This window comes from Sinohyriopsis cumingii, chromosome 5 (genome assembly GCF_028554795.1).
Source record: "Sinohyriopsis cumingii isolate HCF-2022 chromosome 5, ASM2855479v2, whole genome shotgun sequence".
Classification (NCBI taxonomy): Eukaryota; Metazoa; Mollusca; class Bivalvia; order Unionida; family Unionidae; genus Sinohyriopsis; species Sinohyriopsis cumingii.
Genome location: NC_142965.1, coordinates 45,425,006 through 45,448,706, shown reverse-complemented (window position 1 = coordinate 45,448,706; position 23,701 = coordinate 45,425,006). Strand labels below are relative to the sequence as shown.

The window sequence follows — 23,701 nt, the reverse complement described above, 5'->3', positions numbered from 1 at the left end:
AGATAAACAGTGTGACTAATTAATTTCACTTCTGTCACAGCATTGATAGAGTCAGTATCCAGTCTGCTTATAGTGATGCTATGTATCAGTAACCAGTCTGCAAAAATCTTTATGCACAAATTCATTATCTGATGTGGTAGAGAGTAAAACTAAGGGAGTAATAATTGTACATACCTGATCTTTATTAATTATCCAGTGGAAAACTAAGGGAGTAATAATTGTACATACCTGATCTTTATTAATTATCCAGAGTAAAACTAAGGGAGTAATAATCGTACATACCTGATCTTTATTAATTATCCAGTGTAAAACTAAGGGAGTAATAATGGTACATACCTGATCTTTATTAATTATCCAGTGGAAAACTAAGGGAGTAATAATTGTACATACCTGATCTTTATTAATTATCCAGAGTAAAACTAAGGGAGTAATAATCGTACATACCTGATCTTTATTAATTATCCAGTGTAAAACTAAGGGAGTAATAATGGTACATACCTGATCTTTATTAATTATCCAGAGTAAAACTAAGGGAGTAATAATTGTACATACCTGATCTTTATTAATTATCCAGTGTAAAACTAAGGGAGTAATAATTGTACATACCTGATCTTTATTAATTATCCAGTGTAAAACTAAGGGAGTAATAATTGTACATACCTGATCTTTATTAATTATCCAGTGTAAAACTAAGGGAGTAATAATTGTACATACCTGATCTTTATTAATTATCCAGTGGAAAATTTTAGTTATTCTTGGATGTTTAATTCTTAAACTTGTCATTTTAATCCAAGAAAAGGAGGAGTCTGTTCTTGCTCATAAGTTGATTCAAAATGCAAGCAACAAAGATCCTGATCCTCCATAGCAAAATCAGCCTGCAGACCTAGATATATCTTGCTTTTTTTCTACTGATTACTCCTAACAAACAGCACAGAGCTAAGTCTGCCAGCACATTATGCATTGTTAGTTCTGGTTGTTGTTGTTGTTGTAGGGTTTAACGCCATTTTTCAGCACACGATACACTATACATGGCGGCCAGTATTAATGGTGGAGGAAGAACCCAGGAAAACCCCGGAAAGAACCACTGACCCACGAGAAGCTACTGGCAAGCTTTCTCACATGCCCACATTAGCCGATTCTGAGACTCGAACCCACGCAGACAGAGGTGAGATGGCAGTGATCCGTAACGAAGGGCACTTCAGACTACTCAGCCACTCGGGGCCCCTTGTTAGGGTTATGACCACAATACATGATTCTGTTGGTAAGGCCTAATAAAAACAGTAAGTGTGGTTCTGGTTAGCCAACCAAAACATTATTCCTGCCGGATTTCTATGGGGGGGGGAGGAGTGAGAAGAAAAAAACCATTTCAAGAGAAGCAATAAATTAACAAAGCGATGTAACAATGATCAAACTTAAATTCAGGGTGTGAATGACACTAATTTCCTAGCGTGTGCTTCATTTAAATCCACCTGGACCATAAATAGCCCAAATTTTTTGTTTCAAAGGTAACCAGAACCACATATATTTTTTTAATTGACCGAAGACTCACTAAAAATATATACTGCATTACATGATATTATTTATATGACATTTTATAAACAACTATCATATTCTAATACATAATAATAAATGTTAGAGAAGCCCAAATGTAATTGTGATCCCATAATTTATGACTGTAATTTACAAAAAGAACCCCAAAAAATCAACATTTTTTGTGACATGTGATGAACAGAAATTGAGGCAATTATGATATTGTTTTTCCTCAGGGTGTGTAAAACAGAAACTAAGCAACACATTTCACTGCTTCATAAGAAACTCAAATAAGGTTCATAATATAACTGACACTGCCCCATCTACATTAAGAACACCTGTAATCTGTCATTTTCATTTCTCTTTTTCCTTTGTTGAATAATTCAGGACTAAAGATAGACCTGCTGGACATTTCAAACATTTTCTCAAATCTGAAGACATGATGGATTTACTACATTTTTAAAGACAATTTCAACAGTTTTCAATGTCATAAGTATGATTTGAATTAGACTTACCGATGTCATACTGGTTGAAAACACAGAACTCTGCACACCCAGAATATTTAGAATCTAATGGCAAGATACCTGCAATGATCAAAACATTATATTTATCCATAATATAATCCAACATTGAGACCAAAAACTTCTGTCTGTAACATAATGTGATACCAGATCAGGCACTCCACTATAACCTAGAAGTTTTAAAATCAATAGACAAAACTACATGTGTTTTGTTCTGAGTGGGCAGAAAAAATGAGTTTGATATGGTACAGGAATGTCAAGGCTGTACCAAACAAGTTCTTCCCCAAAACTTAGGTGGTTTTTATTTATTACATATCCCCTATTTTATTCACGAATTCTTTAAAAAATGTTTAATGTATACTTTAAAAAAGGAATTAATCATATGGCATTTTATGAAAGATCCTTCATGTACATAACATGGGCTGGGACTTGACATACTGTGCAATTACATCATCAGACTGCAGGTAACTCTTTAGCTTAGAATTTTTTAAAATGTTGTACAAGACATAAATGATTTAACCTACAGTCAGGTAAGTGGGTTTTTCCTTACTTCTCAACTGGAACAAAGGCTTAGGACCACTAAGTGACCTTTTTTATACTTTCAACTTACTGATTAGACACTCTACTTCCAAGCAAAGTTCAAGGTTATTTAAATCATTCAAGTTTATACAGAAAGCTGATTAATTTACAATACATTCAAACTCTCTATTTTTTATATTTTCATTTAATACACGAAATTATTGATGCATTGAAATTAAGGTGATAATTAAAGGATATATTTTTTAACAATCAAGGATTGGCTCTCTTTCCAACATGTGGATTAGATTTTTATTATTCATTTGGATTGATTTTAATAAGAAAACAGTTACTTGAACTGAAAATTTAAACATAAAGTTCCCTCCATGCACCCCCGTGTTTTCAACAACACTGTAACAAGATGTAATTCTTTTAAAGTTTACAATAAAATAAGGCACCTTGTTTTGACTGGGGGCCTATGATTACCATGCCCTAATTTAATGGGGGGAGGGGCGATACATTATGACAGGTTGGGTTCAGCTGTTACTTGTTGGATGTTTTATAGACAGGAAAATAAATAACTTGCAAATAAATGATAAATTAGATACAAGTAGTAGTCAGTGATATACCGTAGAGAATATAGCAATCATTCAGGATTTTCTAAAGGTAAATTTGAAGTGTGTTTATAGAACATAAGTCAAAACAAACTGTGTGAACACTGACCTCTAAATGCAACAAATTTTCCAAGGTCTTGAGACAACAGGAGTGTAAGACATGGATGGATGGAGAAGAATAACACTATATCCCTGTTGTTGTTAGGCATAAATTTTTTAAAATACAACACATGGGAAGAGTTTAATCTTCAGCTATGCCTGAGAGTTCAATGCTTCGTCTGAACTCAGTAAACTCTATATAATCATTATTCTTATATAATCACCAAAAAGACACATATTTATCAACCAATTAGTAATTATGTTGTTAATAAAGAAATTAAAATTAAACCTTTTAACAGTGGGACAGTGGGTACATGACTTATGATTTCCGTGTACAGTTCTTATCATAAAATAAAACATAACAAAATAAAACAAGTGGCTAAAATCATTACTTATTTAAATTAATATCAGCATTGATCACAGTGAATTTTACCCTTTAACGCTTTATCCTAAATTTTAATTTCTATGTCTTAAATACTGTACTTAAATTTCATTGTAAGGTACACAGACACACATACGCTGAGGATATTAAACCTGGGTACTTTTTCTGTCTATTCACATCTAACATCCTTCATAGTTCAGTAAAAAAATAAAATAAAGTACAAGTCTAGAGTAAATCTAGACACACATGTGTGCAACAAAGAGCACTTAATCTAACTGCAGTCGACTTCTGAAAATTTCAGCACAAACACAGCTGCTTAATTTGCAGGGATGCCAAAAGTCCACTGAAATACCAGCTATACAGCAGCACTGATGCAGCAAAATGACAGCTATACAGCTGCACTAATGCAGAATAATGACAGCTATATACAGCAGCACTGATGCAGCATTATCAAAGCAATACAACAGCACTAATGCAGCATAATGACAGCTATACTGCAGCACTGATGCAGCATAATGACAGCTATACAGCTGCACTAATGCAGCATAATCAGCATAATGACAGCTATACAACTGCACTAATGCAGCATTATCAAAGCTATACAGCAGCACTGATACAGCAAAATGACAGCTATACAGCTGCACTAATGCAGAAAAATGACAGCTACACAGCAGCACTGATGCAGCATTATAAAGCTATACAGCAGTCTAATGCAGCATGACGACAGCTAGACAGCAGCACTAATGCTAATGCAGCATAACGACAGCTAGACAGCAGCACTAATGCAGCATAATGACAGCTATACAGCAACAATGAAGCAGCATAATGACAGCTATACAGCTGCACTAATGCAGAATAATGACAGTTATACAGCTGAACTAATGCAGCATCATGACAGCAGCACTAATGCAACATGACAGCAGCACTGGTGTAGCATAATGACAGCAACACTGATGCAGCATAATGACAGCAATACAGCAGCACATATACAGCATAACAACTATACAGCAGCACTAATGCAGCATAATGACAGCAATACAGCAGCACTGATGCAGCATGACAGCTATACAGCAGCACTAATGCATCTTTATCACAGCAATACAGCAGCACTGAAGCAGCATTACATTTATACAGCAGCAATGATGCAGCATAATCACAGCTATACAGTACCACTGATACAGCATGATCACAGCAATACAGCAGCAATGATAGCTATACAGCAGCACTGATGCAGCATCGTCACAGCTGTACAGTAGCACTAATGCAGCATGGTCACAGCTATAGAGCAGCACTGATGCAGCATGGTCACAGCTATAGAGCAGCACTGATACAACATAATCACAACTATATGACAGAAATGACACAGCATAATTACATTTATAAAGAGGCACTAATGCAGGATAATGACTTATACAGCAGCAATGACATAGCATAATCACAGCTATACAACAGCACTGATGCAGCATAATCACTGCTATACAGCAGCACTGATGCAGCATGGTCACAGCTATAGTGTAGCACTGATGCAGCATGGTCACAGTTATAGTGTAGCACTGATGCAGCTTGGCCACAGCTATATAGTAGCAATGATGCAGCATGGTCACAGCTATACAGTAGCACTAATGCAGCATAATGACAGTTATACAGCAGCACTAATACATACTCATAGCTGCACTGTTGGTTACCAGCAGCTTGGCCTGAGTTTATTTAAAATGCTGGAGTCAGTTTTTAAGACATGTCTATTTACCAACAACTTCCTCTCCAACACTAACATAAGAAACATCATCTCCTACTTTGCTGACAACTCCTGATACATCTTGACCAACACTGAATGTTTCTTGTGGCTGGTTTTGAAATACTTCTGTTATCACCTGTAAAAGAAAAGATGAAAGTTACCCTAACAGTTACATAGCATATATACTGACTATATGGGCAATAACTTCCTGAACTTATCACTAATTTACAAACATTAAATGTCCTTGATCTTCATTTGTTTACCAGATTGTTTCCTTTTGGTTTTTAACACTGTTTTAATTTATCCACAGGGGCCCTTTAATCTGTTATAATTTACTATTCTCTATGGGAATAAAGTTTTAAATTTCTGGAAAAATAAGCAAATATTTTATCACTGTGACATGAAGGTAGCAAGAAAACTTGAATCCCTGCAAGGCTAAGAAAAGCCCCAATGGCACTAGGATAACTTTCTTTGCTACTAGTAAATCAAACCCTGCCAAAATGAAGGAATAAGGTCTTCTGGCCTATATACTGTATGAACAAAGGGAAGAAACTCTTACAAGTTAACTCTCCTTACTACTGCCAGATGGCTGTCTATATCTGGTTAAAAACAAATTTACTTGCATGTGACCTTAATGGATGCTTGCATCAGAGGAAACTGAGGGAGGGATTATTGGTAATGTGATCAGGAAAATATTATCAGACTGTGCCCCAAATTTCTTAATTACCTTTACAATCAAAATTAATGCAGTAATGTGTATGCCTACATTACCCCCCAGCCGATTAAAGAAGCATGTACTTGGGTCACTCACAATGCAGTCAATGAAAGGCCTTTGACTTACTTAAGTAGATTTTGTTTGGTTGATAAGGTCCGAGAATCAACTTGGTTGTGAACAACTTTTCAGCTATACCAGAAACTGTCACAAATTGTAGTAAAGAGGCACAAGCTTGTGACATTATTCCACCTGAGCACAAGTGTAAATGATATGCTGACGAGCAAGCAGCAGCTATTATGTGACATAGGTGCCAGGGAAAACAAGCTCAAGGTGAATGTTCTGGGCAGCTATTATGTGACATAGGTGCCTGGGGAAACTACTCAAAGTGAATGTTCTGAGCAGCTATTATGTGACATAGGTACCAGGGGAAACAACTCAAGGTGAATGTTCTGATGAGATGGAATAGCACTTGACACATGCTTCAATAACTGCTTGAACCGACACTTGGTATCATGACTGTTATCAGTGACTCCATCCTATTAATAAGAAGGCAACTACAACAATGAAAATTTATTATACATTTTGACAAATAAACTTAATTTCAAAATCTTGCAAAAAGTTCTCTCACTGTTCCTGAAGGCAACAAACTGTTCATGGACAAATCACCAACTCTTGATAACATTTTCCCAATTCTTCTTAAACTTGCTTATGATCTACCTTTAGTTGCCAATCATGAAGATTTAATGAGACAAAAACTTAGCATCAGAACACAGGACAAAGATCTAGCTCTATTGGGCTGTTGAGCAGAAGGATATGCACTGCTTTTCAAGGGTGACTTTGATGTGGCAGATCTCGAAGCTAATGTGGGGCCAGGGACATCTTTGGATGAACAATCTTTACACATTACCACCTCTATCAATACTACCACCACTGTTAAATGTCAAAGATGATAATGATAAAACTGGTTACACTTATTCCACCAACAAAGAAAGCAAACTACAACACTGACATGGATGGATGGTTACAAGATACTTTCTGATGAGAGTCAACAGTTACAATGGTTACAATGCTTTCTGATGAAAGTCAACAGTTACTACGGTTACAAGATGCTTTCTGATGAGAGTCAACAGCCAATAACTAATGTCCTCAATCAGGATGTTTCGAGATATCTAGGTGCTGCTCTATCTGATGTTATGGTGGTGGAGAAAAAAACCTGCCAGTCCTGCACATATCTAAGATTACTAGCTTGTAAGTCAATAAGCCTATGTGATCTATCTGGATGACTGGAGATAATGGGCTCATAACAGCTGTAATTGTACATATCACACCTATATGACTGGTTCATCAGCAGTCGGAATAGAGTACTAAAGACAATATATGCCTCGTTGTTTAGCCAGCTGGTGTGGAAGAGTCAGTACACACTATCCAAATGTAATGCTTGTTATGGACTGTCTGTCCATGCAGTATTGGTCAAACTGCAAATCTTCATCTTTGGCTTGTTTTCTTAATATTCTCATACCTACATACCTAAATGACTACAAACCCTGAGATCACAGGGTCCAGTGATTGGTGAAAAAAGCGGGTCCCTAGAGAATAAAAAAAAGAGCTGGCCCCTTTTCCATTCCCTACAGACCTAGTGACTTTCCACCAAGCTCCAGACCTTGTCAAGCCACCAACAAAAAATTGTCTGTACACATGCTTCAACTAAAAGACAGGTGGTTTGAGGGTCCCATGCTGCCCTATTATGTCCATATTTGCCAACACCATAAGGCATTAGTGAATGCTGAAAAGAAGAGTGTGTGTGATTTGGATTTTTGAAGTAGCTTTAACAATTTTTCGTTCATATCGCTATAATGTCTGCAGTGTGGCAGTTTACAGTGAGGTCTAGCACTGGAGCATCGTGCCACAGACATGTAGATCATGTCCCATCACATTATCCTGACACCCGCCTGACCAGTCCTAACAATAACTTCTTAATGCTGAGTGCCAAACTAGGCAGTTGCTAATACCACTTTTATAAGTCTTTGGTATGACTTGGCTGGGGTTCGAACCCATGACCTCCAACATCTGAGGCGGAAGCTCTAACCATTTAGGCCACCGGGGTGGTCCCTGAAAAGAATATTAAAAATACTAAAATAAACTGGAGGAATAAAAGGGCTGGAATTACTTACTCTGACATTGGTACTGAGGGATGAAATAGAAGCACCACTTTGCTAGTAATATACTCAAAACCCTTAAAGTTGATAAAATTGGGTACAGTTATATTAAAATAAAACAATGGTTGGGTAGAAGACAAAAAATACAACACAAAAATACAGCAGGAATGCCAAAACGTGACTTAACAGAGGAAGTGTGTTGCGTGTCCAAGTGATATGTGTATAAATGAGCAGAGTCTGATATACTCTTGTAAGTTGACTAGTGACTAGGGCATCACAGACTGGGATCATGTTGCTTTTTATTCTTGACATTCAATTACTAACTGGGGGAGCGAATAATGTCCTAGGATGGAAGAAGATTAGTGCCATGAGAAAAGAGCAATGTCATAATAGCAATAATAATTACTGCTATCAAATAATGTTTTCTTGGCCCTGAATCATATACATACATTTGTAATGCAATCAAAATTTTGTATTTATATATATTTATATCTTTTAATAATTCCTCTTGTTTTGAAGTATGTATAAAAAAGTATACATACTAGGTAGGTGCACTTACTTTCTGATTGACCAGAGATAGTCCACAAGCTTTGACTTCAACTAGTACTTCATTCCTACCAGGCACTGGAGTGTCCACCTGTTGAAACCAAGAAATCGTTAAACAAAGAAAACATGCAATATTTTTTAATAAAAAACCCAAAAAATGACAGTACACCATGAATGCAGTAAAGCACGTGGTTTTCTTCCACTTTGTCCATCTGTGTGGTTACAGTATGTACTTACATCAGTTTTGTTATTGTTGTTATTGTAGGGTAAAATGCCATTTTTCAGCACAAGATAGGCTATATGTGGCGACCAGTATAAATGGTGGAGGAAGAACCCGTGAAAACAGTGAGCACTTTAGACCTCTCGGCCACTCGGGGACCCATAAAATTTGTTATGGATCCATAGTCTAATATACCATCTTCTATAAAGTAACAGAAGATAACTGTCAGTTTTTCTTTCCAAATATTGCTTGTCAGAGCAATGCTGTCATTAACTTGTTACTCACATAAAAGATCTGACAAATTAGGTGTTTAACTGATGTTTTCAGCTTCTGCATTGTCCATTTATTTGCCAACTGTCTTTAAAAATTTGGCCACCAGTGGTAATTCAGATGTAATCTAACAACAGAAATATTGATGTACATTGTATTAATTATTTAGTTTGTTGGGTCTGCAATGTATTAGTACAGGTATGTACCTTTAAATATTGATTAGTACAGGTATGTACCTTTAAATATTGATTAGTACAGGTATGTACCTTTAAATATTGATTAGTACAGGTATGTACCTTTATATATTGATTAGTACAGGTATGTACCTTTATATATTGATTAGTACAGGTATGTACCTTTAAATATTGATTAGTACAGGTATGTACCTTTAAATATTGATTAGTACAGGTATGTACCTTTATATATTGATTAGTACAGGTATGTACCTTTAAATATTGATTAGTACAGGTATGTACCTTTATATATTGATTAGTACAGGTATGTACCTTTATATATTGATTAGTACAGGTATGTACCTTTATATATTGATTAGTACAGGTATGTACCTTTAAATATTGATTAGTACAGGTATGTACCTTTAAATATTGATTAGTACAGGTATGTACCTTTAAATATTGATTAGTACAGGTATGTACCTTTAAATATTGATTAGTACAGGTATGTACCTTTAAATATTGATTAGTACAGGTATGTACCTTTATATATTGATTAGTACAGGTATGTACCTTTAAATATTGATTAGTACAGGTATGTACCTTTAAATATTGATTAGTACAGGTATGTACCTTTATATATTGACAGAATCCTAGATTTGTATTTTGCTGCATAATTTCCATTTGCAGTATATACAGTGTGACCCCACTATAGCACACTCCATTATAACATGAATTCAGATATAACACAGTCATGGTGTGGCTCCTGAAATTTTATATACATGTATTTTTCACACACACACACACACACAAATTTCTTTCTTAAAAGTACCAAAAAAACGTAACAAGTTTATTATCATTTAAGAATAATACAAGATGATCGTGGCTCTTGAAATTTTATATATATTTTTCTTGTACACAAAGAATTAGGATTTTTCTTCTTAAAAGTATGAAAAATAAAGTATACAAAGTTTATTCTAGGATTGCGTAGGGTTTCGCCAATGTCACAAACTGCGATTTTATTTTCCTTATTGGCAGGAAAATATACCATCTGGCGATTTTTTTATTGTCAACACTGTTGGCTGTTTAAACTTAAATACAACCATTGGTTTGGGGTGGAGAAATTCAAAGGCCCCATGAAAGGAAGACACAAACCTGATATAAAAATGCACTGAAATTTATCTACTGTTACATAAACAATTTCTTTGTCCATATTAACAAAACATCGTAACAGTGCACTGTTATATCATAATCCACTTATGTTGACATCAAGCATGAGTACTGTATGTTGTAAGATACCCTCATTTTTGTTGCTGACATTTCTGGTAGTGGAGATCAACCGGACGAGGCATTTTCTCATAATCTATTTTTCGTCGGATTTTTGGCTGCTCGCTAGTAATTAATATATTTACATAGACTGACATCTGGGTGTGGATGGTAAGTAAAATTCCTCTTCTTCCCACTCAGAATTAAGTCCTTCAGAACACCCACATTTTCTGTACTAATCCTTCTCATCAGACCAGACACCTGTGTCTCTATCGTCCATTCACCCTTTCTTAAATTTCTGATGCATGAGTGGAAGGCAGCATCACTTCGCTACTACAAATGTCCAAAAAAACAAAAAACAAACAAACATCTTACTTGTTGGTCTATTCAATAGGCAGGGAGGAACTGTAACTACAATTGACCAAACGACGGCCAATTCCTTTTTTTAAAAATGTATCCAGATAAAATAGTTTGCTGAAATTTCAAAGAAAACATTACCTTTGAAGCACCAACTGTTAAGAAAACATACCTGGCAAATGGAGAAAAAAAATCAATCTCAATCATGCAATCCAATTATTTGATGTTGCTGCCACAGTAAGAAACAGGATTCGTTTGGTTCTCCAAAGCTGGCCTTTAGCGGTGACTTCAATAACGCATCCACCTTTCCTCAAAGAAAGCCGACTAGTTTTTAATAAAAGCAAATAACTTTTCTTCAAACAAGTCAGTACCAAACTTAAATAAAAGCAATGGAATCTGATGGATTTTTTCATTTTCCAACAGGACTGGAACATGTTTACTGTGCTGTGAAAGTTTCCTTTCTGCATTGAAAATTTTTGTATTTATAAATGCTACCAATGGTGGCTTAAAATGCAAACTAACTTTTACCGACTTGGAACGTACTGAAAAGTAAATGTGCTTCATCATTCGTTACGTGATTGTGTTATGTTTATCCACTGAATTCAGACCTATTTGACCTGTGACAAAATTACTGAATGTTTTAAATGTGTGTGTGCATTTTTTCGATGGAATTACTTGTACACCACTCCCTGGATATTATCGCCGATAACTTGCGATCCCGCTTATAATGCGGTATCCGGTGTAGCTCCCAATTTTCTTCCAAAGAAATTATATTTTAAATATCTTTAAAATATGATGAACGCAAAAAAATTATGATCAGAAATGGTAAATTAAACCTTGATACATTGCTCATTTTATCATCGAAAATGGTGATTAATGCCTGTAAAGATAGAATCCATATTGTGAAATCTGCAAGTTCTAAATAAGATATCATATATTATGTAAATTTTTTATGATAAATAGTTGTCGATACACTGTAAATAAACAGTCTGGTGAAATAGCAATCAATGAAAACATCTGGTAAATGCTAACAGGTGACAACAGAGAATGAAATAAACACCAATTAATCCTTTAGTTCTGTTTCATTGTAAACATTATAATCGCAACATATTCTGTTCTATGAAAACATGAAAAGAGTCAACTGAACATCACATTGAAACATGTGAGTACTTCTGTGAGAACCTAATTACATGCCGGCTTTGTTTTGATCAACAACTTGGGGAAGTGTTTGTTGCAGTAAAAGAGACCTGTGTTGTTTTATTACTCTGAATACGTCTTTTGTATCAAATCAAGCATGGGAGGTACAAAGAAAAAATTAAAAGGCATGCAAATCTGAGCATAAGTTCTTGTGGTCACTACTGTTATTAAAATTCATTTTATTTGACCAATCAAAAACGGTTTCATATTTTTATACGGTGGCTGGAGACACAAAATGTTGACTATGTAAAGATCATACAGTTGAGAAATCTGTGGGATTTTTCTTGGTGGCAGAGAAATCAAGCAGTAACACCAAAAAGAATTACTGAATTTTTTCAAAATGTGAAGTTACCACCATGTTGGGTAATTCTGTGTGTCGGGTAATTCTGCGCAACGATACATCATTTCTGTAAACACTGAATCACGTGTTATTTTTTTTTCAAAAATCCATTTTGCATCAAGAAAGAACTATCGTACTTTAAGTTGCTGTTGCTGTGGGGTTTAACGCAATTTTTAATCACGTGATAGGCTATACATGGCAGCCAGTATTAATGTTGGAGGAAGAACCCAAAAAGAACCACTGACCCATGAGAAGCTACTGGTAAGCTTTCTCACGTACCCACATTGGCTGAATCCGAGACTCAAACCAGCGCAGACAGAGGTGAGATGGCAGTGACCTGTAATGGAGAGCACTTTTGAACACTCGGCAACTCGGGGCCCCACTTTAATTAAGGAAAGTGATATTCATAAAGTATACAAAAATATACTGCATTTTGACTTGAAATGCATATGAAAATGTGATTTCTAAATGTCAACATGACGACCCACTCTATGACCTTCTTGAACCGGTAACCCAAAAAATCTGATTTACTAAGCATCTTTTAGAATCATATAAATAAATACATTATATAAAAGAGGGAAAGGTACACCTTAAAACAATACTGCATTTTAAGCCAAGTTTCCAATTTTGCAAGAATTCATCCCACATGAACAAAATCATCTCCTACCCAACGTGTCAACTTGCCGCTAGAACATAAATTCTCAAGAAATTCCCCGACGTATAGTCTGTTTCTAAATTCTTTAGTAATTTTTTCACCATCAATAAGATGTTGTAAACACATTACATCCTATCAATTGTTGTTCCTCTTCCACATAATAGCTTTTTTTTAAAAATAAAATGTTGAACTTTACTAACTTTTTTACAAGATCGGTTAAGTTTGCTTAATATATCTTGCCATTTATTGGCAATTTTACCTTGAATTTTGTAAAAATAGCCATAAATCTGACCTAATTACTTGAATGAACTGCTGACAGAAACCATCCAAAGTAATGTATTTCATTTTTATAGCCCAATGGATAAACATTACATCTTTTCAATGCTGTGCACAGAATAGGCCAACATATCGCAAGTCAGGAAAACACGGGGGTGGCATCCCCTGTGTCCAAAATTAATACTATTTTAAACTAAATATTCTGGAGACAATTGCCTCTTTTCAAATGGTAAGCATTGCTGTATTTTATTTTCTTCTATCGGTCGAATTCGGTATGCGTTTTGCTTCAATATTAGAAACTGAAACCATAAGTGCACATAAATGCCTGACAGCATTGTATACTTGTCAAGCGTGTCACAAACGGCAAGTATTATTATTGTTTTAAATTTGTACACCCATTAAATTCATGTTGGTAATGATTAACCCTTGTGATTTTTTTTCTTCATTTTACTTCTACCACAATCAAATCTATCTATCGTTTGTTCAATCAACAATGTTTCTCGAAAAGAATGTTGATCTTTTGTATTAAACAAAAACTCATCTAATTTGGATCAAACAATAAAACTAGAATGTATCCAATTCAACACACAAATTAGTGACGCAGGACACAATACGTGAAGTGGTACATGTATTAGGCGAATGGAAACCATGTGGAATAATGTTTTTGATGATCTCCTCAATATAATGTAAGTTATCCTGAAATTAATGTTGCTCTACGAGGAAAAAAAAAAAAAGTACACTGTTATGAAGAGATATTTATTCACAGTTAATCTCTGCATGATTATAAATTGAGTATTCAACACCATAACCTGCCACACACCCCTTTTGCCTTTATGTCGATCCCTTTACTAGTTTTGGCTTTTTTTTATATAGGTCCCTCGATAACTCGCACCTCACTTATAGTGTGGCCGATGTTTTTGGACCCCAATGTATGCGAGTTATCGAGGGAGAGGTGTATTGTGGATTCAATGAATATGTTGAGATTCACAGGTGAGTACACGGTGTTGATACTCTATTCATGCTATACATAAGACATGTATATATAAACAGTATACACATATATGTACCAATCCGTGGTTCTCTAAATAAGGTCAAATATTATATATTCCTTCTCTGTTTTCAGTACAGGTGTATTTCCTATTTCATATGCAGTGATTTAAGATGGTAACTGTGCCAATGCAGCACGTATTTTACTGCCTGCATTTATTACCTATCCCCCTGCAACATTTTTTTGGCGGTACATGCGTCATTTTCTTCAGCTGACTGACCTGGTTGCTTATAACATGGTTCGGTCTATAACACGGTCAGGTTCTATGGATCCCAGCTACCATGTCATAGCAGGGTCACACTGTAATACTGATTCTTTATGCAATTTGTGGCTTTTATGTATACGCAGTGGCATGCCAAATTGCTTAGGGTGACTTCTGAACTTAGCACTTGATGTCAAAGGAAACGGTTTGGTCCTTATTGTTGATCTGATGCTGCTGTTGCTATAAAGTCTCTTGACAATACTCAATCAATGTAAATTCTTTCAGAATATGATTTTAAGCAAAGCAATGTTACATCATGCAACCTTCCTAGACAAAAGACAAGAATCACGCTTATACGACTGTCAATTCTGTTCCATAAATGTTACATATGTTAATTAGAAGTAACCGAATTATACACAATCCTTGATCGGAAAATTTATTTCAATTTAATTAGGTGCATGTGAGTGCTATCCTCTTAAAATAACATTACACAGTAATCACTAAACAGTAATCAAGTTTTATGACTGCCTTTCTGTCAATGTCATGTGATTCACACAGGTTGGTCAGAAATAAAAATTTTGTTTGTACTGCAAAAAAAACCAACAATATCAGTAATAATGCTACTTTCAGGCATGTCGATAGGATAAATTGGTATAGATTTTCAGTAATGTTTATTAACATTACAGCTGTTTATATACAACAACGTAACATGGATGGACATTTCCAGTCCATAAAAATATTATGAGAGTTTGGTTCTATGTCAGTTATAAATGACATCTCAAGAGTGCAGAGAAAATACAGGCATTTACCTGTTAAACTGTTTGTTTTTAATGGTCATCACATATTAGTAATTAATGATAAACAATTTATCTTAAGTCTATCTGCTACCCAAATAAAAAATTCTCTTATTTAGTCACATATAATGTAACTTACCTGTTCACTTAACAGTCACATAACATCCTTTAGCAAGCATCCTGATCAAATGTAAACACTCTCTGATGGGTTACATGATGGTTTTTGACAACAGGATAGCAAGTGTATCATGTGCAAAGTGAATGTCGTGTTCAACTCTTTGGGTTTTTGGAAAAAAAGGAAACTAAAATTTTACTCACATAATGGTCAAAGCAGATGGACATGGAGTTTGTATATAAATTTCTAAATTTGCCAAATGTTGAATATATAAATGTATTATTCAAACACAATATACAATGACTCTATAATGCACATCATACTATATAATTTACTGGGCAAGTCAGTGATCATCATCTTACATGTCAGACAGATACATCACATGTAACAGTGGGATGATAAATCTTAAACTCTTTAACATTACTTTTCCAACTAGCAAGACACTTTTTAAAGGTTAGAGATTAGAATACACAAGTGTGTACTAAACATCCGCAGTTTTATCTACTTGCATATTTTAATTTTTATAATGGATGAATAATATCCAATTTTGATTTGTCTGGACTGTAATGTTTTTGGAATTGACAGGTAATTAATAATCAAAAATCACATATTTTTGTCACAGTATTACATGAACATATTTAATAAATAATATTTATGATCAATTATTGTCTGAAATACTTTTCACAGCCTCTTTTCAACAAACGCTAGCATATGACGGTAGACTGCACACAGCAATACACAGTTTTGGATAGGTTAGAAATCTAAAAACATCACAAAATGTATTTAATTTTGCTAGGCTGCTGCAATCAGTTACTATAATGATTATATTGATGATAGTCTTAGTTAATATTTAATAAAATTAAATTCACAAGCATGTTTTGTATTGGATTTTCTTCATAACCTCTCACCAACTAATTTCGGATGGGGTGATATAGGATTTTGCTTCTTCATTCATATCTACTTACTTATATTCATGTCTACATTCATATGTATGTTTGTTAATCTTCGTTTTCTTGTATCCATATTTCACCAATACTCAGGAAAATTTGTATATCAGTGCAACTTAAGTAGTATAATTCAACCAAGTAAGAAATAGATAAATGTGACCTAATTTTTGGGCTTGACTGAAATTTTATACCTTTAATTTGTTACACTCTGAATATCTTGGGCCCTATTTTACCTAAACTGATGAAAATTGTGGATGCATCTCAGATTGATTAGTCAAACCATATCAAATGCAGGTCACAGTGATTTAAATTTCATGCTTATGTGACTTTTTTCTTCCTCCAGCTATCCTTTGTTCCACCCTCAATATCTTGGACCCCTGTTTCGCTAGCATTCATGAAAACTGACATGTTTGTGCATTTGTTTGTTTGTTAAGTCCTCAGGTCTTGGACCCTGTTTAATTAGCACTCAGGAAAAAAATGTGTATAAATACATCTTTGCAATTCAACCATGCAATAAATAGGTCACTGTGACCTAATTTGCATACTTTAGTGAAAATGTCCACTTCATTTGTCACTTTCAATATCATGGACCCCACTTCACTTACACTCATGAAACTTGTGGATGCAATTAGTGTAACTTATACATGAGTTGGTCACTTTGACCCAATTTTTATAATTAGGCAACTTGTATTTTCCACAATCCATTCATGATACCCTCAATATCTTTACCCAGAATCACCTACACTCATAACAAATTATCATATGGATCAGTCTCAAAGAAAGAAACTCAACAAATACCTAAATTGTGTCACTGTGTCCTGTTTTTCATACTTTGATGACTTTTGTATTGTCAGGTAGTTGCATGTTACATCCTGTGTATTTCTAACATTATTACACCTATACTGCACTGCATTTATTTTGAAATTACACTGATGAAACTTTGTTTTGTTGATGCAACTTAATGAGTAGATTACTGCAGTAATATTTCCTGCCAACTAATATTGGCACAATTGTTAGATTTGAACAGCAAGATGGTAAGGAATTTAAATGCTGTATAGATCAGCTGTTATATCACATCTTAACACAAAACACTAAGCTCCAATTGCATTGGCATCAGTTCTCTATATGTTTGTATATTGTCAGCTGTTTCCATTTTGAACCTGTTGGCAGGAAATTTGTAGTTTATGAGTAAAGACTTAGTGAAAATCTGCACTCCAATTTGCACACAATAAAATGAATCAATCCTGATGCAGTTTTCTTAGTATTTGTTACCTATAACAGTGTCTCATGTAATAAGTTAATTAGGAATTGTATTGGTCTTCTCTTGTTAGCTTTAAGTGGTATAACATGTGTCAGAAAATGTTATTCTGTATAACCTGTAGATAACAAGAAAGGGACATAACTCCTACACCATATTCTGCAGCTAATTTTAAATTATAGTTTATATATAATATTTGAAATTTATGACATATTTTATTCTGTAACACAAAGTAAGAAATGGCATTGCTTTTAAAAATATATGTTATGAAAGAGATTTGAAAATTAACAACAGTAATGTAAAGAAAACTTTGTAGCAAAGGTTCATCTTCATATAGAAATCTGGAAACACAGATGTTCCACCACAGTACCTCTAAACTGACCCGAGGGCCCACAGTAGTCTAATGCGCTCACCATTACGGATCACTGCCATCTCACCTCTGTCTGCGTGGGTTCGAGTCTCGGATTCGGCCAATGTGCGTATGTGAGAAAGCTTGCCAGTAGCTTCTCTCGGGTCGGTGGTTCTTTCCGGGGTTTTCACGGGTTCTTCCTCCACCAGTTATACTGGCCGCCATGTATAGCATATCTTGTGCTGAGAAATGGCATTAAACCCTATAATAACAACAACAAATTTTATGTGAAAATGAATCATTCAAATTTGGGATATTTTTCCCACAGGATTCGCTGATAAGCATATTGCTAGTCATATGAAGTCTTTAGGAAAATTTAGACACCTGTAAAACTTCATGAACATTTAAATCTGGACAAGTAGAAAATGTTGAGAGCTCTACATCTCTGTATGGTGAGACTTACATTTTCTATGGAAAATGATGAAGATACAGAGAGATTCTGTTCCTTGGAGATGGTTCTTCTGACAGTCTTCATTATGGCAATTTGTTTGTTTCCTGTCACATTCCTCCAGCAACCTCCAAGATTAATATGGAACTCCTCTATTTGTTCTTCTATATAGTCAACTTCTTTTGACTTTTAGATGATGCTATTTCAACAATATTTATTGTTCCTGTAAAAAAAAATAATTGTCAGATTCTTCTTTGATCAAATAGTGTTCTATATATTCCATATAGTAAATGATAATATTCAAGTGGCATATCACTACAAATCTCAATGGTTTATATTACATATTGAAAAACTATCTCTCCTATTGCTTAAATCTCTATATCTCTTGTTTAGTTTTATGTACTTGTCTTACATGGTGAGACTTGTACTCAAACCATACAGGTCAATAATGTTATCATAGTGGTCATATAGTCACATAAAACTCAGTAGTAATTACTGACTGCTCCGGTGGCCTAGCGGTTAGAGCATCCACCTTGGATGCAGGAGGTCATGGGTTCGGACCCCCACCAAGTCATACCAAAGACATACCCTGATATCTTTTCTCAAATAAATTCAAATTCTCACAAAAGAAATGGACAGTCCTGTATTCAAGTTTCGTTGGCTGGAAAGTGATGAAAGCCAAGAATGCCAAAATCGGGTTAAGTTTAAATATTATTCTTTAACGTAACAAATAAAAATATCTTATGCCTATTGGAACAGTAAGCAATGTTTCGTTTTATTCAAGAAACATATCCCGCACATGAATCTACTTAAACATACTTCGGCATGCCTCGACTACCCTCACATTGCAACAAATTCAAATGTCAATGGAACATGAAAATGCGTCAATTTGCTAGTGTCATATTTTCATTCCGCCAGGATAAAACAGCACAGTAAGTATATTAATTACACACAAATTAGCGGAAGAACGTCAATATAGGCTGCCAAATGTGTGAGATATTCCTGAAACTCAACTGACATCGGAACAGGCTATACAAGGCTGTGATTTGGATAGTAAGGCATAGCACTAAAACAAAACCAACATGTGCTATGTCTTACATTGTAGGACTACTGAGGTTAGACCTATGACGAATGTTCATTACGTAGGGCCTCTAAAACAGCGTAGCTTAATAATATGGTGCGACCAAGCATTCGACTGTGTATCCCTATCAAAAGGTTGACTTACTATCATACCTTTAAGGAATGCCAAATCATTTTCCCAAGTTACCGCTCGATACGGCCCTGATCGCACCATATTATTAATACATATAATAATATAATATGTACTGAAGGGTCGTGAATTATATGTCATGTTGTAAGGGCATGTTCCATATCAAAATAAAGATTTTGCAATTCGTGCTCTGTTGTCCCTAAACTTCACGTACATGTTTCATTTACCCGGCAGCGGAACCGGAAGTAGTGTTACTACGCCCCTTAAAACCCACAATTCCAGATCTTTCCTGTATTTCCGGGGAGGAGTTCTGCTCTTGAACCGACTACAGTATCACTTGTTCTGATTTTTGCCAGCAAATGCATGTTGTTTTAAAAATGTGTTTCAAGGATTAACTGATGCTGGAGAATATTTTGCTCAAATTCGACTTTAATGTGTCGCATGGATCAGGATAAAATAATGGAAACATTCTTGAATATGGCGACTCGTCAGCAGCAAAATTATTCATCATAATTTCATCGATCTTTCGTTGCAGCATCAAATTCAGCCGGTGCGTAGGAGTGTATATGTATTTTATTCGGCTGCCATACAATTTATGCATTTAAATACTTTAAATAGAATACAAGATCTGAATGTAATTAATGTAAAGTAGATAAATAGTTTCTCATAGCACATCTGCTCATAGTACTATGTAGTACCCCTACCTCCTTCGTCGGCAATATTGGTGATTTGTTTTTCATCGCCGTGAAGTTGTCTTAAATGCACAGGACTGATCGTGCTGTTCATCTGCTTATTCCGCTTTCGTGCTCGTTTGTCAGTGGAGAAAGCTTCGCCTAGATCATCAGAACATTGAGTATAGAACCTCGTTGTAGTAAAAGTCACACAGGTCATGTAGGCGTTCACAACCCACTATTTCAGTAATGGGTGTTAGTTTTTTAAATTTCATTACACATACTTTTAAATGGCAATTCACCTTTGGAAGCCATTATTTGCGCTCTATGAGAAAGTTATACAGCAAAAATCATTGTTAAAACTACATGGATATTTTTGAATGTCAACAATGAAAGCTGCGTTTGTTGAAAAGAATTTATATTTCCCTGGTATTTTTATGAGAGACCCAGCGTCCACTTTTCTGTACCTAGTTTAGTATCTGGCCACCGTTGTAAAAGCCCATTGTGATCTGTAATTCTTTGTCATTTTTGGTGCTGAGCATTTAGCAGCCAGGATTGAAAAGAGTTTGGTTTAGCTATATTAATATTAAATTTTAGAACAGCAAATTAATATTTAATTTGAGTAAATGCACCTACATGATCACAATGACATACGCGTTAGATGTTGATTATATTTTGCGGTATATTTTCATGCCATCAGATAAAGGCCATATGAAGTCTGATTTTACTCGACAGAAAATGAATTAAATTTCTGATTTTTTTTATCAGTTGCAAAGAGTACAGTGAAGAGAAAACCATTTAAGTTTTTCTAAAAATGACATTGTCTATCAAGAGAATTATGAAGAACCTTTTTTGATGCCATGGTAAAATTTAAAATTAGAAGTGGGCAAAGCAATTTACATTCTTCATGCACCTTTGTGAAATTAAAATGACTGTAATGGGACTCTCGTTGTGTACCTTAGGTTGGGGTGGGGTGCTCCCAGTATTATTTTTAATTATTACAGATGACCCACCCTGGCTCATTTTGTTAAAAATTGAAGTAGTGATAGAGATGCAAAGCTCCGAGCCCCCAGTCAGCAATACCGACAGTTAAATTACTTAATACACAAAACGTGAAATTCAGATAAATGACAGATTTAATGCCATTCAATTACAGATAATCCTTCCTCAAATGAAATTCAATATTCAGAACCCTATCACTCGACCAAGTGATGGCCTATTTCATCATCTGACTTTATGTATAGATTTTCCTCCTGTTCTGTGTTTCTACTCATCTCTTGATCTGTAGTATTTCTTGACTGGTATCCAGTACACCTTCAGTCCAACAACCACGTTCTTCACTTTCTCCACTTCCGTTCTCTCCTTTTCTTGTCTCCCAGAGACTCTGGATCAACTGTACCAGGGTATTTCCCTTCTCTGTCTCCTACAGCTCCTCCGGTCCCTAAAAGCTTCCTGTCCAAACACACACAAAGACATTAGTATTTTCCTCTAGCTATCTAGCCTCACACTTAGCAACAATCTATCATCAGATAAGCCATTACCTTCTTTGGTCATGCATTTGTGCACATCGAAATATCCATACTTACTGGTATGGTATACACGGTATCAACTGCTTATCATGCATATATCAATAGATTTCATCACATCGGTATATATAGATTCTCAATCTTATTATACAGAACAGTATCACATAATCAGATGCATTTCTGTACATTACACTTCTACAAAGTGTACACAGATATCCACATATCCATGCACTGATATTCTTACACTTTATACTTCTACAAAGTATACACAAATAGTCAAATACTCATATTAACTAACGTTGCACACTGCAACCATTATACAAAGTTATAATTCAATTCAACATTTGCAAATCTAGAATATCACATGAATAAATGCACGAGGTTACTATGAATTAACCAAATAGCGAATTACAATATTAATTCTTTACATAAACATTGCTCATATCTCAAAATATGCATGTAGATCAAACACTACAAATGAATCAAACCCTACAAATGGTAATTCTTTGTACTAACGATTCTAGTAGTGAAGTATACATACTGCACATAATTAAAGTACAATTACCTTGCTGTAATAGATTGTGACAATCGTGGGTCTGTGAGAAAGCTTGCCAGTAGCTTCTCATGTGTCGGTGGTTCTTTCCGGGGTTTTCCCGCGTTCTTCCTCCACCATTAATACTGGCCGCCATGTATAGCCTATCGTGTGCTGAAAAATGGCGTTAAACCCCACAACAACAACAACAACAATATAATAACAAGAAGACAAGGTTAACATAATAAAATCAGCATCTTCAATTTAACATCTTCCTACATTATGAAGAGTGGCAATTTTTTAATGTTAAAATCTTAAATTGCCATATATTTAATATTATAAATATGAAATTCTAGTGCAGTATAAAATCATTGTCAGTAATAATAAAAAATGAGTCATACAAATTTTGATAATTAGAATTTTGAACATTTGTAGTACCAAATGAAAGTTTTAAAGGTACCAAATCAATAACTGTTGATACATACATTTTGAGCAAGATATCGTATATGAATTTTAACATAAAATGATTGTGTTGTGGCTACTGAAATTACATATGAAAGGGAGTTGCAAAATGCACTGGAATTGATCTATTATTACATAAACAAATCCATTGTTCATATTGACAAACCATCTAAATAGCGCATTGTTACATCATTATCTTTATGATGGTATCTGGCCTGAGTACTGTATTCTGTTGATCCACTCAAACAGTCATGCTAATGGACTACCTACAATCGACCAGTCTTTGAAGGTGGGAACAGGAACGACAACATTTGACTAAAGATTGCTAATTCTTTTTAATATACCCAGAAAAATTATTTTGCTGAAACTTCAAAGAAACTGATTACTTTTGAAGCACTTATTGTTCTGTGTATTAAAAAAAAGCAAATTAGAAAAAACATTCAGTCCCAATCAATGTTCTATAGTTATTTAATGTTGCCACCAGAATAACCAATGGGTGTTTGTTTGGTCTTACAAATTTGTTCTTTAGCGGTGACTTTAATAAGACATGCACCCTTAATCAAGGCAAGCC

General features: G+C 34.9%; 2 protein-coding genes across 5 annotated transcripts in view; one reads left to right on the top strand and one right to left on the bottom strand.

Annotated features, from left to right (window-relative positions):
- LOC149799064 (ferry endosomal RAB5 effector complex subunit 4-like) overlaps positions 1 to 20,190 on the bottom strand; it is a 46,713-nt gene extending 26,523 nt beyond the window's left edge. Inside the window, exons 1-5 of one of the 2 annotated variants that reach the window (XM_089958038.1) lie at positions 20,154 to 20,190; positions 18,745 to 18,952; positions 8,828 to 8,905; positions 5,410 to 5,533; positions 2,046 to 2,114 (exon numbers count right to left, since the gene is read on the bottom strand). In XM_089958038.1, coding sequence (XP_089814164.1) covers positions 2,046 to 2,114; positions 5,410 to 5,533; positions 8,828 to 8,905; positions 18,745 to 18,816 — 343 coding nt within the window. In that variant the 5' untranslated portion in view covers positions 18,817 to 18,952; positions 20,154 to 20,190. The other variant, XM_089958039.1, reaches the window with a different exon arrangement.
- Positions 20,191 to 20,242: 52 nt separating this feature from the next.
- LOC149799063 (intersectin-1-like) overlaps positions 20,243 to 23,701 on the top strand; it is a 224,540-nt gene continuing 221,081 nt past the window's right edge. For all 3 annotated transcript variants that reach the window (XM_089958036.1, XM_089958037.1, XM_089958035.1), the window contains exon 1: positions 20,243 to 20,489. The gene's annotated coding sequence lies outside the window, so the exon portion shown is untranslated. The remainder of the gene's footprint in view (positions 20,490 to 23,701) is intronic.